This window comes from Dermacentor silvarum, chromosome 10 (genome assembly GCF_013339745.2).
Source record: "Dermacentor silvarum isolate Dsil-2018 chromosome 10, BIME_Dsil_1.4, whole genome shotgun sequence".
NCBI lineage: Eukaryota > Metazoa > Arthropoda > Arachnida > Ixodida > Ixodidae > Dermacentor > Dermacentor silvarum.
The window spans coordinates 89,146,030-89,163,309 of record NC_051163.1 but is presented as its reverse complement, the minus strand read 5'-3'; the positions used below and the strand labels follow the sequence as shown (position 1 = coordinate 89,163,309).

The 17,280-nt window shown below is 47.2% G+C and overlaps 1 protein-coding gene across 1 annotated transcript in view; it reads left to right on the top strand.

Annotated features, from left to right (window-relative positions):
- The first annotated feature begins 447 nt into the window (after positions 1-447).
- The window catches only part of LOC119431685 (aminopeptidase Q), a 28,902-nt gene continuing 12,069 nt past the window's right edge, over positions 448-17,280 (top strand). The window contains exons 1-8 of the mRNA XM_049657988.1: positions 448-611; positions 1,912-2,104; positions 5,504-5,664; positions 6,010-6,129; positions 7,444-7,727; positions 9,999-10,246; positions 10,865-10,971; positions 12,668-12,800. Coding sequence (XP_049513945.1) covers positions 448-611; positions 1,912-2,104; positions 5,504-5,664; positions 6,010-6,129; positions 7,444-7,727; positions 9,999-10,246; positions 10,865-10,971; positions 12,668-12,800 — 1,410 coding nt within the window. The remainder of the gene's footprint in view (positions 612-1,911; positions 2,105-5,503; positions 5,665-6,009; positions 6,130-7,443; positions 7,728-9,998; positions 10,247-10,864; positions 10,972-12,667; positions 12,801-17,280) is intronic.

The window sequence follows — 17,280 nt, the reverse complement described above, 5'->3', positions numbered from 1 at the left end:
AAACGTGACAATGTGGATGGATATGGATGGATGCTAGGAGCGTCCCCTTTGGAACGGGGCGGTATGTAGCGCCACCAACCTCGTTCTTATATTGCCTAATGTCCTCCCTGTCATTAAAAACAAAACAAAAAGAAAACACGAAGAACTTTCATCACTAAACTTTCTGTACCCCTATAGGGAAATTTGTTTTTGAACGTTGTTTGTCGTTTCCCTGCTTTTCTTCCACCAATCTTCCAATCGCCTCCTACTAATCTCCATTGTGGACATGTTTACTTTCCACCTGCTCTCGCTGAGCCCAAGGGCTTCAAGGAGGCCAGATGTACCTACATCGACCGCTGGGCAGACATATTCACATTCCGATAGAACATGCTCCAACTTACGCAGGCTGCCCGCGGCAGTCGTCATTTGCATCAGGTTACCAGACACCAGGTCTGCGGGCTGTGCACGATGTACCGAATGAAGATAAAGGTCCAGACGCATCCGCTTAACACGCGTGTCACCCGATTGCTTCTGGCGGCGACCTCCCTGTTTACGACTGTCATCGTTGGCTTCAAGCTGTACCGCATAGCGTTCCCGCACGGTGAGATCAAGGAACGAGAGCTGTCCGGATGGTGAGCCTGGGCTTCATCTCAGAAAGCATTTACGTTACGGCGATAGCTCCTGCGTGCTTATTGACCTCAATGGGAATGATGACTGTGGCGTTAGTCGATGACGTCGCTAAATTCCTGAAAAAATAGCTGCCCCATGCGCAAAACTAGGCGGTGCTCCCGTGTACGCCGCTCATGCTAGTGCGCAGGCGCAGTGGGGTCACAAGGTCTGCGCATGTTAATCACGAGGTGATTAAAGGAGCGCTATGCGGGGTAATTCCTAAATATCCGTTAACGGCTCGCAGCTGTCGCTGCCTGTATTAGAATACTGTGAGCTCAAGTTCTTTCGTTGTATTTTGCGGCTATGGTGTAAAGCCGGAGGGAGAGCTGTCCTCAGGGTCCTCTTCTTCTTTGTGGAGTTTTATGTGCCGAAACGAGCACTGATTATGAGGCGCGCCGTAGTGGAGGGCTGCGAATAATTTTGACCACCTGGTGTTCTTTAACGTGCCCGAACAACGCAAGCACACGGGTGTTTTTGCATTTCGCCTCCATCTAAATGTGGCCGCCGCGGCCGGGATTCAATCCCGCGACCTCGTGCTCAGCAGCGCAAGTCCTAACCGTCGTATTTTTACTGGCTCATTTTATAAATTAGTGTTAACTTGTTACAAAACATAGGCATTCACAATAAATGCTGATGACGCACCGCACCGTTCTGACCTCAGCAAGTCGCTATGTCACCGTAATTTTACTAGCAGCATTTTAAGAGATCAGTAATGAAAAAGACGCCTTGGATCGATGATAGACATGCAAACTTAAGCTGTCTGCTACCCGTGACAAACACGCACTTTAAAAACCACTGAAATCCCAAAGCAATAACATCAGCGAGCAACATCGGTTCCTTTCTGCGAGCTCCCGCAGAGAAGGCTATAAGATTTGCAGGTCTGAACGGGCTTTAGCTTCAAATCGTTAGCGTGCAGAATTCTAAAAGGTTGCGAAGACACAAGGGGCAGGTGAAAGCATTATAAATAAAGGTTAAGCGGAAAAGCGTTCGGTTGGCTAGCCTGCACAAGGAGAAGGACAAAAAAAGTTTAGAACAGAGAGCTAAAAGAAAGAGAGGGTTGTCTGAACAAAGGCGCTCACAAGGAAAATTAAAAACCGATTGGTCAAACACCAAAAAAAAAGTGAATTGCCCCAGAGAGCCACAAGTACCGATGAAAGGTGAGGAGTTGCGCATAGTAGAATTTATTTTGAAGACAAAGGCAGGTCGCAACCTTTGTTTTGCAACCTTTGCTGGCCACGTGACTACGCACATGGCCGTTCGCAGGTTCGAGCAGGACCCCTTCGTACCTGACAGGCTTCCAAATGACCTCGTGCCCGACATGTACACCCTCTCGATCAACGCCACCAACGTCACTTTCAGCGGGAACATCACCATCAAGGTCATCTGTAAGAGAAACACCTCGTACCTCCTGCTGCACGCGGCTCCCAGCCTGCAAATCTCGTCTGTCCAAGTCGAGGTCAGTGTCTCCGGATTTGTCTCGACAGCGCCGTATTGGCTGACTAGGGCGCGATCAAAGATGTTTGTTCGTTTCGCGTTCTGTTCAGTTGCTGCGACGTCACAAAGTGGCAGTGTGGAACATTTTTTTGAGGACGGGAGGGAGAGAGCAGCCAATCATCACGCGGTAAACCATGTCATTGCCGCAGCTGCCGTTTGGATCCAATCCAATCCACGGAACGTGCCATGCGAAGCCGGTCTCGTAGCGAGCGAATGATAGTTCGAACTTCACATCTCTCGTCGCGTTCTGCTCCTAGCAGACGACGTGCTCGTAATCACAGGAGCGTGTCGTCATTCTGGCCTAACCAAAACGACGAACTCCACGGACGAGAGTTCGCCGCTTGCCGATTGGCTGCTCTCTCCCTCCCTCTGGCACAAATTTCGCACACAGCCACTGCAACATCAACGGCAACTGCAACATCAAACGAACAAAGTTCTCCAATCGCGCCCCAATTTCGGGCAAACGGGCTAAGTTACAGGCTAGGGAAATTCAAGCAACGCTTCAAAGCCGGACAATTTCAAGCCTCTTTGATGTTTGGCTACAATTTATGTCAATGTAACGTGAGTTGGACCGCAAAAAGAGCGCTCAAGAGGACTGCAGAAAGAGCGATGGAACGAAAAATGTTAGGCGTAACGTTAAGAGACAGGAAGAGAGCGGCGTGGATCAGAGAACAAATGGAGGTAGCCAATATTCTAGTGGACATTAACTGGACGAAATGGAGCTGGGTAGGCCATGTAATGCGTAGGATGGATAACCGGTGGACCAGTAGGGTTACAGAATGGATACCAAGAGAAGGGAAGTGCAGTCGAGGACAGCAGAAATCTAGATGGGGTGATGGAGTTAGGAAATTTTCAGGCGCAAGTAGGAATCAGCTAGCGCAAGATAGGGGTAATTGGAGATCACAGGGAGGGGCCTTTGTCATGCAGTGGACATAAATATAGGCTGATGATGATGATGACCGTTAGTTTTGTACCCGCAGCGGTAAACCAGTGGCTATGGCGTTGTACCGCCACGGCCGCTGGAGGGAAAAAAAATCACCAGACCTTCCTTTGTCAAAAAATGGGGGTAAGCGAGGCTTGTCGTGTGTGTACCTGACCTTCGTGGTGTTTTTCTTTCTCTTTCTCTCAATTTCTTTCTTTCTCTATCTCTCTCTTTCTTTCTGTCTGTCTTTCTCTCTTTCTTCCTTTCTCTCTCTCTCTCTCTTTTTTGTCCCTGGTATGTGCCACCCTTTCTGCACTATCGTCAGGATTGGCGCACTTTTCCGCGTGACACCACCACCACCGCTTTCACTTGTAAAGTTTCAGCGGTGGTGGTGGTGTCAAACCTCGAAAGCTTCGCTTAAAAAGTGCTGCCTGCCTCGTCAGGCGGGCTGCAACGACAGCGAACGTCACAGCCGTACTTCATTCTCGGCCGCCAGGCTGGGCCGAACGGCGCTAGCTGACGGGGATGGGACGCGTCGGCTTCCACGGGCGACAGCGTTCCAAGCGCGTTCCTGAGGCATTTTCCAGCGGCCGTGGCACTACTAAGCTCGATGTCATTGGTTCTATCCTGGCCGTGGAGGCCGCATTACGAGGGAGTAAAATACAAAAACGTTGGTGCGCTCAGATTTAAGAGCACGTTAACGCAACCGAGATGGCCAAAATTAATCCCGAATCCTGCACTACGGTGTGCATCACAATCATATGGTGGAGTTGGGGCGTACAACCCAGAATAAAATTGAAAAAATTAAAATACAAGATTACCTGTAGTCCTAAAAGGAAAAAAAATTGGCATCCACCCGAAAGTATACCAGGAGGCTACAAAGGAAACGCGTGCGGGTTTCCTTTTTAGTTTGTGCTACTTTCGGGTGGATGACAATTTTTTTTACCTTTCATGATACTTCCTCCCCCTTGAGGGATTGTGGACAACTGATTTCCTTACTTGTAGTCCCATCAAACAACCAGTAATAGTGGCTATTGCAGAAATCTTCATGCTTTCATCTAGGAAACTAACGTGTCATTAACTACAGCGTGTCTTTTTTTGTTTCACTTTAGAAGCCGACAACACTTTCGAAGTGTAAAGCACAAAGGCATCTGCATGTCTTAGAAACCATTGTAGACACAATTTGGAGTCGACGCCTTTGCAGCCAATGCTGGCCAAGGTGCTATATCCTAATTTTGTGCTGTGCATAGCAAGTACCACCATTTTCATTCACTCGACTTGGTCTGATTTGCTTGACAGTAAAGACTGATATTAAACAAAAAGCTTCCAATCGCACAATGGGAAAATATATCGATCTTTCAATCCGTTCTCAGCAAGCGCGTGTTGAGAGAAGTCGTACTAGGACTACGCGGAACCAGTTAACATGAAAATTCGGAGTATGCGCACACTTCTACAGTGCTGCAGAGGTGTCATGCACAGGATTGAGCAAGCGCAATGTTGAAGGCACGATAAACACGAATTCTCATTAGGATCAAACATAGTTTTCTGCCTGTTGCGTAATGAATGCGAAGTACGGATGTAAGTGATTTCAGCTTAGTCGTCGATGACGAAAGGGACGCGTTCTGGAGTACCCAGGCGTGGAGATCGGCAACGCAAACGAAGTGCAAACACGGTGGATGTTTTTGCCGAGAGGGGAGCGCTTACGTAAAGGCGCAGTCACGCATACACAATTGCACAGGTCCGTCGCGGGACTTCCCATCGGGAACATCCAAATCGCTTCCCGCTGATCTAGCGAGTACAGTTTGTTTAGCGTTCACAACATTTTTCACGAATTTAGAAGCATTGACATTGGATGCCTTCTCAAGAAATTACCATGAAACCCAAAAGTTACAACTCAGTAGAACATTACAAATGAATGAGGTGAATATGAGCGTTATGAAAACCAGTCCCCAAACGACCGTTAGAACGCCACAAGATACGCACTCGCACTTTTAGTGAGTAGATACGCGTCAATTTACCGAAATGCAGAACCGGCTCCATCAAGACTTATTTCCGATCAAGGCTCCTGATGTTTTAATTAAGCATTGAGTTCGATAATGTGTTTGCTGAACTGAACCTTCGTTAGTATTACCAAGGAGGACTGCGCGCAACACGTATGCTGCACACAAAAATCTTTCAAAAGTGCGAGTTTAATTTTAGACTGAATAAGAGAGCAAGAGAGAGAAAAGAGATTATGAAAGCTTTTGTAAAGCTTGAATGGAAAGCAAAGGCTAGCGAGGTCAGCCAGACGGACATAACTCTGGCCTGCTGCTACGCACTAAGGTATGAGGAAGGAAACGGACAGGGAAAGGAAATGAATAGCCAGATATGCATTGGAATTCGTGTCGTAAGACTATGCCATTCATGAAACCCTTTTCCTTTTCACCCATATTCTCGCAGGATCGCACGGAGCCAAACTTCACGGTGAAGGTGTTCGACCGCCTACGCAGCAACGACATGCTCATCGTCAAGACTACGGGCAGGCAGTTCATACCAGCGCGAACTTACATGGTGGCGATATCCTTCGAGGGAAAGACGCTGCGCTATCCCGAACATAAAACGTGCGTAGGCGCTGCGAAGCGCCAGTCTCTGACGCTTGCACTGTGAGATTTGTGTAACGTGTGACTTTGGGCTTACCACGTGGGAATTTTACGTCATTGTTGTAGCGCTAGACATACTGCTAGAGCCACAAGTGAACAGGCATGTGAACTTTGGGTTACGGAATGCGAGCGTCTGGGTACTGAATATAGGTTTTTTGAATGCACTCGATGGCACATAAGCTGCGTTCCGCTTCTTAATTGCAGAAAGCTGTAGGCCTCCAGTCGGTAGCCTGCGGTACAACATCTATGCAGAACACTGGCGTTGTGGCGCAAGCACACTCTGACATTTTGTCACGTATCCTGCAGTGGTCTGGTGTGGCTACAGCAACCTGGCGGTTACGAGAGCATCATGTTCCTCAACGAAGGTCGGGCCGCGCGCCGAGTGTTTCCCTCGTTCAACAGGCACAGCTCCCGCGCCGGCTTTAAGTGAGTCTGAGCTCACTTGTTTTTCAGAATTCAGCGAAGCTGTCGAAAAAATTAAATTTAATGTCGGAGTTTTACGTGCGAAAACCACAATGTGACAATGAGCCGCACCGTAGTGGGGGCCTCCGAGTTAATTTTGACCACCTGGGGGCCTTTAACATGCACGTAATTCTAAATACAGGGTCGTTTTTGCATTTTGCCCATATTGAAATGTGGCCGCCGCGGCAGGAATCGAACACATGGCCTTTACCTGAGCAGAACGAACGCCATAGACACTGGCCTAACACGGCCGGTACTAGTACTGTCAGTTTATCAATACATTAACTGCTGTTTCCATACCTTTGACAACGCCAGTTCAGCAAACGATTCAAAGACACCTGCATACAGTCGCTGACAGGCTCAATCGCGTATTCATGACGCAGTATATTATTTGGTCGCGTGACAAGTGTGTTTGCGGTGTAATTACAACTATCCAGACACGTTTCGAACAGTGTGTAGGAGAACCTGTTCGCTGCGACTAGCGGCATTCTCGAAACTTGATTAATTGAGTCAACAAAATCGTCTTAACTAATTATTTTGCTGTAACCATCGCGTCGTTCACGGCAGCGGAATGCTATTGCTATGGGGCCAGCGCACTAGTGGGTCCCCAAGGAGATTAGCATTAGTCTTCGCATGCAAGAAAATCTACTCTTTTGTTGAATAAAATCTTAAACTTCGTTCTCTTGTCTCGGCTAATCGACCATTCTATTCCATTGACTCACAAATCCACACTGTAAGCGACGTTCGGTTCTGTAAATCTGTCTGACTGAGCTACTTAATTTAGAAGCTTTTAGGCAATCCTCATTCCTGACGTAACAGTAAGAAATGAAGGAAATGGAAAATGGAAATTGACTCAAGCGCGCAACTCCCTTTTCGTTTCAGCCCATTTCGTTTTGCCCCCATGGAACTACGTAGTATCAATCGCCCACTATCAGAAGTAAAAGCTTTAGGTCAGTGCTCCCAAAGAACATCCGCACTGAAGGTCTTACTGGCGCTACTAAGGCCGGAGCGCCAACATTCGACTGGAACAGGTCACCTGGTTACGGACTAAGGTTCCTGCGGTCTACGGGGCTTCACCACAGGCTTTAGGAACGCCGCCCCCTACCGCTTTATATTGTACGCGGTTTGTTTGTGCTCGTCTCTCTTTCTCTCTCTCATCCTTCCACTCTCTTTCTGTTTTTATCCCCCTACTCCTTTCCCCCATGCAGGGTAGCCAACTGGAACCACCTCTGGTTAAGCTACCTGCCTTTCTATGCATCCATTCTCTGTCTCTCGCAGACTGGACGGCCTCGTGCGGCGTGGCATGGTGCTATGCAGCAGCCAGCGTCCCATCAAAGACCAGGACGACGAGCTGGTCGAAGACCGCGGCGGCCCGAGGGACGTGTTCCGCGTGCGCTTCCGAACCATCGACGCCATCACGAGCGACCGGCTCAGCTGGTTCCAGACCAACCTCGCCAACAGCGCCCTGGGCTCGGACGTCGTCATGTGGAACACCGAGGAACGCCTGAGTTTGATGACCGAGCCGCTGAAAGTTTTCGAGACGTCGCTGGCAGCAGTGACCCGTGAGTGTGCCCTTTTCCGGCGCGTATGTGGCCGCACAAAGAACGATGGAACGAAAAATGTTAGGCCTAACGTTAAGAGACAGGAAGAGAGCGGTATGGATCAGAAAGCAAACGGGTATAGCCGGTATTCCGATTGACATTAGGAGAAAGAAATGGAGCTGGGCAGGCCATGTAATGCGTAGGATAGATAACCGGTAGACCATTAGATTTACAGAATGGGCACCAATAGAAGGGAAACGCAGTCGAGGACGGCAGAAAATCAGGTGAGCTGATCAAGTCAGGAAATTTGCAGGCGCAAGTTGGAATCAGTTAGCGCAAAACAGGGGTAATTGGAGATCGCAGGAAGAGGCCTTCGTCCTGCATTGGACATAAAATAGGTTCAACATGATGCGTCCGACGAATGTTTAAACTGCGGCTTATTGTCCCTCCATGAAGGCGTTGACGTTCTGTTGACGTACTATGACGTTCTGTTGTTGATCGCGGTATCAGGGGTTCAATTCCAAAACTCAGTGGCGTCATTTGTATCACGCGGAATGGAAAGGCAACTCTATAACGTGCGTTTGGCGCAAGTTACATTGTTATGATCGTCATCATCCCCATAATCATCATTATCAATGTTATCTCCACTGTCAGACGAAAGTCTCGCTAGCGATCTCCAATTATACATGTCTTACGTCAACTGACATCATCCTATGCCCTCCTCCACTGTGTTTCGTTTGCCTTAGCACTCATTCTAAAGCTTTGTAAGAAAACCAGCTATCTGCCCTACGTATTGCATAGCCTGACCTAACGCATTTTTTTCTCGCTCTTAATATCAACTAGAATAATAGGTTACCCCCGTTTGGGCTGTATCATATTTCGCTCCGTCACTCGTTGCGCGGTTCTTATCTTATTAACGTTACAGAACACCAGGCACCAGTAATCAAAATTGATTCGAAAGAGAGGTCTATATACTCGTACATATATTGTTCCACCAATATTAACCCAAAGGTAGTACTTCGGACGCTTACTAAAAGAAAGAGAAATAGCTCTGGGGGAAACAACAAACAGTTCAAGCAATGATGGACTGAGAAATGATAATAAGACTTACGGTAAGGGACAAAGCGACCGCATTATGCATTGCCAGTGAAGCACTAATCGAACATTATTCTTAAGCAGCGCCAAAAAGCACGGACAAGCACGGGACCACGGGAATATAATATAGTTAATAATAGGAAGACGAAGTGAAGCTTTGGAAGTTACATAAGAAGTAAATGAGATAACCGTGTTTCTTTTACACTTATACAGCGAGTAGGAAACGCAGGGGGCTGAAAAAATAAATAGGCTTATAAAAAAAAACATCTTCGGGGTTGTATTGGCAAATCCGAGCATCCCATTCATCGAAGAGAGCGAAGCTATTTCAAGAAGTCTTTGCACCCTTCCGATGTCTTGGTTGTCACTCTGGCAAGCGCTAGAACAAGTATTCACGATTTCCAACAGGTTACCGTACTTCGAAAAAAAAGAGAGAAAGTTAATGGTGCCGATGTGAACGGCTGGGGCGTATAGCCAATGTAAAACGTTTGTTTTCATTAGCATAACATTTGTGCGTTTTCTTAAACGTGTTCTGAAATTAAAATGAAATAAAAGCGCAGGCTTAAGGGTAGAACTAAGAACATTGGTGTACGACAAAACCATCAGGTTGATAAGGGCCCTCGCAATATGCTTTGCAGATAAAAGCTGCTGATGCCGCGTTTCCTGAGTTTTGAATAAATTCGGCGCAGTCCATTATGTTGCAGTGGTGCCACTGACATGATTAACGAGCCGGCGGTGTGTGTGTGTGTGTGTGTGTGTGCGTGTGTGTCGCAAGGTAAGGCACGTCTGCTAAAAAATTACCACTACAAAGAGGAATGCCTATAACCGAGAACCATTTCACGTGTCCTCCATGTACCTGGCTTCCGCCAATCGACATCGTGGCCTCATCACGTACTGTGGCGGTGCCCCTCTACTCGGCATATTAAGCACAGCCCACGCAGTGAGGCCAAACTCGAGCCTAATCTTCCAGGCGACTAGACCCTTTAGATTACGGACAACAAAAGTGTAAACTTAAAGTAGCATCACCCGCAGCACGCCAGGTGGTATGCTCTTACTAGCGAAGATACCTTCCTCTGCGGCGGCATTTTCTTCAGGAAGTCGAGGGAAGTCCGAGATGTAAGCAGCTTTGTAACGACCTCCTCCACCGTCCCGCCCCCGAAGCCCTTCATCTTTGCGCCATTCTTCTTTTTACTGATTCAGGCCGCTACCCGTCTCTGACAATCCCCAAGCGCATTCACGTGGTGCACCTGCCGGACTTCAACCAGACAATGATTTGCTGGGGCATTATCTACTCGTCGCGCTTCGAAGCCAACACTGAACACCTGGAAGAACGCCTTAAGCTAGCGTGGAGGCTTCGGTTCCAGTTCCAGGTCGCCACTATCCTGGCCAGTTTCACCTTCGGCCACACCGTCACACCCCGCTGGGCCAATGACGTGTGGTTCTTCGCAGTGCGTACCGCATGCCTGCATTTGCAGAAATTATGTATCGCGTTATCATATTCTGACTCACCATTAGAGAAACATATTTCCATAATTTTGGTTTTCGTTTGCAACAGATAAAGTTTGCACGAATAAGTGGTGCGGTTAAATACTGGAGAAATAATGCATGCACGACCTCGCTGCGTAATGCGCGTTCATTACATTTGAGAGCATTAAGAGAGCTTCCAGGTAGTCTCTTGAGCAATACATGAAATTGAGCAGCAGAACAGCTTTCAAGAGGCCGTAGTTGGTAAAACACACATCTCGCACATAAGTATCTGATGGCAATAAATGCTCAACAGAAGAGCTATACATGCAAGATATTCAAGTGTCAGATTCCGAAACACCCTTAATCGTTGCTTTAAAAAAACGGGATTAGTTGTTCCCTCTCATATTTTCTATCACGGGAAAATAAATTTGGATTCAGAATGAATTGAAACTGAAATTCCATTGAAATATTGCTCGTGACTAGACAAGACGAAGGCCGGCATGTCCTCTGCCGAAGGTTCTATGTAGCGGTGTACAAATATCTTGATTGAGCGTTACGTTAATGTGTCCCACTGATATTGATCTGCAAACTGCGTACAGGGCTTGTCAGCGGCGGTAGCGTACGACTCCATGGAGGTTCAAGAGTCGTTCGGGCAACACAAGGCTTGGCTTGTCAGCTACCGTCACCGATCCTTCAATTCCTGGGAGTATGTCAAATGTGTGCATATTATCCCCCATCAGTTGGATGCGGCCCTTGAAACTAGTGCTTATTATGTCTACGTTCACGACGGAGACTGGCCTTTCCTTATACCAGACTTCCAGTTTGTTTTTGCACAACCATCACGCAAGGCGAAAGGAAAAGGAATAAGATAAGAGAATAGAATAGGAAAGGTGAAAGCAGTCAATGTAAAAGCTTGATCTTGATAACGTACATGCAGTGGACAGGGACTCCCACACACAATAAAAGGTTGCGGAATAAAATGCAAGAAAATAAACTACAATGAAAAATGTATCGGAAAGACCAGCAAACAGAGTATGGCACGAATTCTATCACTCCCTCGTTAAAAGGAAAATTTGACAATGTAAAAAAACAAAGAGATACGTGAAATATTATCAATTAGAACGCAATATACTCTAAAGTACGCTTCACGGTGTGCGGCACAATAGTATTCCTTATGTCAATTTTGTGAAAAGCAACTTGAAACTTGCTTCGTAACTGCCACAAATTTCTTCCCAATAGGTTCAGCGATTGCCTATATAATGAAAGAATTGCTGCATTTCACACGCATTTGAATAGACTGATCGTAGTGACGACACACTTAAAGCACCCTCTCCATTTTACCTTTCAGTAAAGATCTGTGATGATGGAAAAATGCAAAAGCAAAGTGCAGAAGGTATCAACAACTATTGTCAATGTAATCGAATGGCCGAACTTTTCAAGAAAGCTATTTGCTTTAATAAAAAAATGATGGTCTCGAAGGCGATTTGTTGCATCGGGGATATTTTAGGTAGCGTTGTATTGTTGCGTAGTTTCACAGGAAATAGAGCCGTTATACTAGCACATCGGTATAGCGCTAGTATAGGCGCACAGCACGCGCGCGTTTTAAATAAGTATAGCAATTCCGATTCGGCCGCGAACGCACCTGGATACTTGGTTGCGCGAGATCTCTAGCTTTAGACACCGGGCGCCTTTGTACCTGCGTTGAAAGTCCAACCTTCTACAAGGACCGGTAACCACCGACCACGAAACCGGCGAAAGAACCAAAGAAAGCTATTCGTGTAAAAAAAAAAAAAGTTCGGCCGGTGTTACAATCTTGGAACACAAGAAGGCGAAAGCCTGCTGCACATTTGATAATACATGAAGTTATACAATCGAGGTTGGACTTCTTTAAAGACATAACGAGCCGCAATAGGAAGTACACGTGTGTGGCACCAAGGCGGCCGCCTGAACTCCACATATGAACACTTAACGTAGTAACTAAAGTGCAGCATGTTACTGCACGCACTAGGCCACACTTTAGTCGGCGAGATGGCTGCGACGTGACGTGTGCAATCACGCACGCACTAGGCACGCCTTTGGAAGGCAGAACCGCGGAGAAGCCATGGCTTCTGGGAAGCGTGCTCGAATCGCACCCCGGACGCCCGGGTTCGACTCCCACCCAGAACGAAATGCCTCAAATTTTCTTTTCAAAGCCACCGATTTACTTTGTTTACAGGAACCTCGCTGAGAAATGTGACGCCAATCCTAGCGTTGTTTACGGAGTCGGCCATTTTTCGCCACGGCGTAGTTTTGCCAAGGTCATCGGCCGCCAAGGACACCGTCAACATAGACACCTATAGCTTTCGTCTTAACAAAACGACAAGTTTTTAAGCGAGCTAACCGAGCCATATCCGTTCCCGCAGTGCGATGAACAAGCTGACTCCGGACACGTTCGACTCCTCCGGAGGCAGGGACCCTGCAATGCTCTCCAGGGCTTTCCTGCTTTTCCTGCTCTACAAGGATTGCCTCCTCGGAAGGAAGAAGTTCGTAGAGCAGGTAGTGTGGAACGCCAAACCGCATGTGGCAGAAAGCTGCGGAGGTCGCAACAAGCGATTCCCTCGCTAAACTACGAGCAAAGCGCGACGTTCTCATGAATTCAGTAAAATTGACGGTACGCCGAGATAATATGCGTGATAATTAGAGGTCATGTTGGTGCTGTTGAAGTTTGTAGGAAACGCGCATGTGGAGGCCAAAATGATGATGATCCTTATTAGGATCTCTTTTGAAACGGTTTGGCGTAAAATGCGTAATAACATAACCTGTTTGTGCTAATCAGGTCTTTCTACATCTATTTCAGTCTAGCGATTTGTCGTTATTTACTTGATATTGAAATATCACGTTATTTACGTGATATTTACTTGAAGCATTTACATCTATATTTTACAGTCACCGACACGGAAAGACCCCGGTTTCATGTCTTTCGTGTTTTTTTTTCTTTTCTATTAATGCCATAAACGTATTTTTCTGATATCGACCGCTGCCAAATTAGAGCTCCAGTTAATCTACCGGAAACGCGAGCCTCATCTCGCGGTGCAGTGACTTGCTAACGTTATGGAGCTGACAGGTGTAGTGTTTGCGTTGTCCGCACAGCATATGGGCCCCAGCGTGTCTTTATCATTCAGTGAACTTCATTGAATGTTAACTGACTCTGTGCTTTTACCAACATTCCGGAGAAGAGGTCGGCGTGTTTAGTCGCCTTAGTATTACGGTGACTAGTACTCATTATTAAACAAACTATCCAATATTTAGCTTTCTAGTCAAATGCCCAATGAGAAGTTTGCAGCGCTGAACTGAAAACATCACTTGCAGTTGTTTGCGTAGCTCTTGTTTCCGTTCTTGAAAAACAGCCCGCGATAGTATTAAAAATAACTTAAAGCAGCTCCCCGACCGGGAACAGGGGTGCACGCGAAGCTTGTTCAACACTAGGGGAGTTGTTGGTTAGTTATTTCAGTGTTTGAACACATTAAGGTTGTTGGTGGATGAGAAACAGTGGAATCGCCCGGCGAGCTCGCGCACGTTCACGGTCCCGCTCCCATTGTCGTTCCTTGAAGGCTGCCTCCTCGTCGGCGGAGCGGACCGATCGCGGCTTACCCTTAGCACAGCTGGCCTTGAAATGGTTACTAAGTGGTTCGTTATGACAAACGGAAAGGTTGGCGCTATCTTGTGCAGCCCTTGAGGGAGCACGGTTCAGTGCCCACGGGGAGGGGAGAGTGGGAATAGAACTGGCGAAAAACATCGAGCGCTGAGCGAGCGAACCCTCCTTTCCCTTCTTCGGAGGGAGGGAGCGTTGGTGATTGCTTGGGAGAGTGGGGTGATCCGGCACGCCAGCTGATGGTGAGGAGGGTTTCCGGCCACCAGCTGTGGGTGAGGAGGTTTTTTTCGCGTACGACGACAGCCACACCGACGGCACGAGTCAGGCAATACAAGCTTCGCTTGAAAGGCAACTGTGGGCAGCCCGAGGGTTGCGCGGCACCACGGCTTTCTTTTAGACATGGACTACAGTAACTCGATTTAATCTGTGTTTCAAACGCCAGAAATGTAAACAAAATTCGGAGCAGTGAACCAAACGATTTCTCTTCTAATGCGTTTTATTAAGAATGTCATAGTTAAAGCTTCCTCCTAATAATACTGAAGCCTCTGCCGAAACAGGTCGCATAATGAACTCCATCTTCTCGAAGGTGAGCAAAAGGGCCACTTTATGCAAATCTGCAACGCTTCGAAGAAAGATGTCCGCTCGAAGTAATTTTGGCTAGGCTTTGGTGTATAGTATAGTCGCAGTTGTGTTCATTCCGTCAGAAATATTCATGCATGTCAAGAGAAAACGAAGAGCCTTGAAGTGGAGTGGTTCCGGGGTTTGCAATTTCCCGCATCACTAACCTGAAGTGATGGAGTTGGAGGGGGGCTGGGCTCCAGTTTCGACCTCATGGTGGCGTAGACAACGAGCGGTTCCGACTCGCCAGAGCGCTACCGGGGCCTCTGACCTTCGTGAGAGATTATTCGGGCGCCAAAAATTTGACGAAAACGAGCATCATAATAAAAGCAGCAAACGGCACTTTGTCCTAGTAACTAAGCGTAATAGTGTGCTAGTGTTCATATTTTTTAGAATATAACAATTTTTATTATCATCGCCTGCCGTGGATTGCACAGTTCGAGTCTTCGAGCTGGATTACCCGAAAAGGCGTACGTTACTTGCACGAGAAATCGCGGCGCATAATTGACTAATTATCAAAGTTTCAGTAATTAGGTTTTAAACTAGATACATTACGGCAAATATTGGAATTTAATAATTGTAGCCCATGAGTTCGCGAGATATAATAACCACTTGAAACAAATTGTCAGAGAGAGAGAGAAACGAGAAGGGAAAGGTAGGGAAGTTAACCAAGGACGCGCCCGGTTGGCTACCTTACGCTTGGGGAGAGGGAAAGGGGAAGAATAGATAAGGAGCGAGAATACGAAAAAAAAACACACACATAAAGAGTCAGTTATTCACACAGTCAGTCGCAGAGGAAGGTCCACTGTCACAAGCGCTCATATAGTCCAGTCTCCTTCAAGAACTGAAGAAGAGCTATTGTGTCCTTTCGCATGCAGGAATGCGTAGGCCATGGTCCCAGAATCTTTTCCTCTGACAGCACTCTGCTATCCAACATGCTAAGTTGAGTTTGAATAATCCGTCGTTGAGCGTCAAAAGCTGGGCAATGACACAGAATGTGCTCTAGCGTCTCATCGCAGCCGCACAAATTGCATGCCGCAGTGTTAGCCATTCCTATTAGGAATGAATAGGAATTCGTAAATGCGACGCCCAACCACACGCGACACAGTAAAGTTGCTTCACCACGGGAGAATCCAGGTGGCAGGCGAAGTCGCAATTTAGGGTCGAGAGAATGCAAGCGTGAGTTGCTGAAACCTGGTGAATTCCATCTTTGAAGTGTGATGTGGCGAGCAAGTGATTGAAGTTGCCGCGCAGCGTCCGTTCTTGAGAGTGGTATAGGCACTCGCTGATGTTTTTGATGAAATTGTCAGGATAACACCTGCTCGCTTACAGGTGTCAGGCTTACCTCGACTGTATACGTAAGGTATGAACGTATTGTTCACAAGACAATGGCAACATATATTTGCGGTAATGTGCAATCAGTAATTTTTGTACACTATAGATGTTCTAACAGACGCTACTTAGGAAATAGTGATCTGTTTTCGCTATGAAGTTGCAGAGACTCAAAGTTGGGTCTTCTTAGTTTTTGAAGCGTCCCTACATTTTTCGAATTTTGTGCTAGAGAAGTTGATAACGTAAATAATATTACTTCCTCTTGAAGGGCACTAGAAATTTCTTGTTTAAATTTTGTCTAAATGGACAAATACGTTCACAGTGGTTTACGAAGTTTGCCCTTGGAAGTACATATGATATATAGGGTGTTCGGCATGAAAGCTTCACTTAACACTTCTTCATTTTTACACGGTTCGAAGTGTTAGCCATTTCTTCCAATGAATGGCAGACAACTTCGACCTCTATTATGGACGATGAGCAGGGCTGTCAGCTGCTGGCAGCATGAAAAATCTCATTCCGCCACCTTACATTGCGAACTGTTAGACAGAGCACCACAATCTTGCAGTAAGCTGCGAGCAAAACGCTAGTTGCTAAACAGCAATCTGCCTCGCGCTAAGAAAGATCTCGACACAAACGATCTGTTCAACTTACATATTTCCCCTATAGAAACACGACAGGAATTGTTAGGCCACATGTTGTTTTATTATTGCGTTAATTTACCTTACTGCGTCAAAATGAAGTGTTACATATAATTGTGAAATTCTGTCTCTTGCATAAAGTCCAAAAAGAAGCGGCGATGAGGGCCAAAGATCCACTTGTGTAAGTCTGGCAGCCGATTAGGGTGGAGACCCACACGGCTCAGATGACGTCGACGAGCCGATTGCAGACCAGGGCATGTCTATAGCAAGTCCTGTAGGTCTGCCTCCCGTACTGGTGCATGACAGTACGGGCATCTAGAAGAGGCGTTGATATATCCCCACTGCGCGCGGATGGACTGTGTGACAGCCGCTGTCACGCGAACTCCTGGGAACGATAGCTCCTCTTGACGAGTGAGGCCACCTGGGAGGCCAGAACCACCCGGATGTATGAGAGCTCGCGTGGTGCGCCGAAGGATTTCTTTCTGAATGTCCACTATTTCGGAGTGCGGAAGCATGATCAGAGGCAATGGGTGCACGACGGTGAAGAGATGACATGCGGCGTCTGCCGCGGCATGAGCGGGAACACTTGATCGACGAATCGAGCAGACTCGAACCGGGCATGGATAAGTCGTAGTGAAGCGGTGAAAGTCCTCCGCTAAGCCAGCTGAACGATCGACGCGACAACATGCGGCGTCTGCCGCGGCATGAGCGGGAACACTTGATCGACGAATCGAGCAGACTCGAACCGGGCATGGATAAGTCGTAGTGAAGCGGTGAAAGTCCTCCGCTAAGCCAG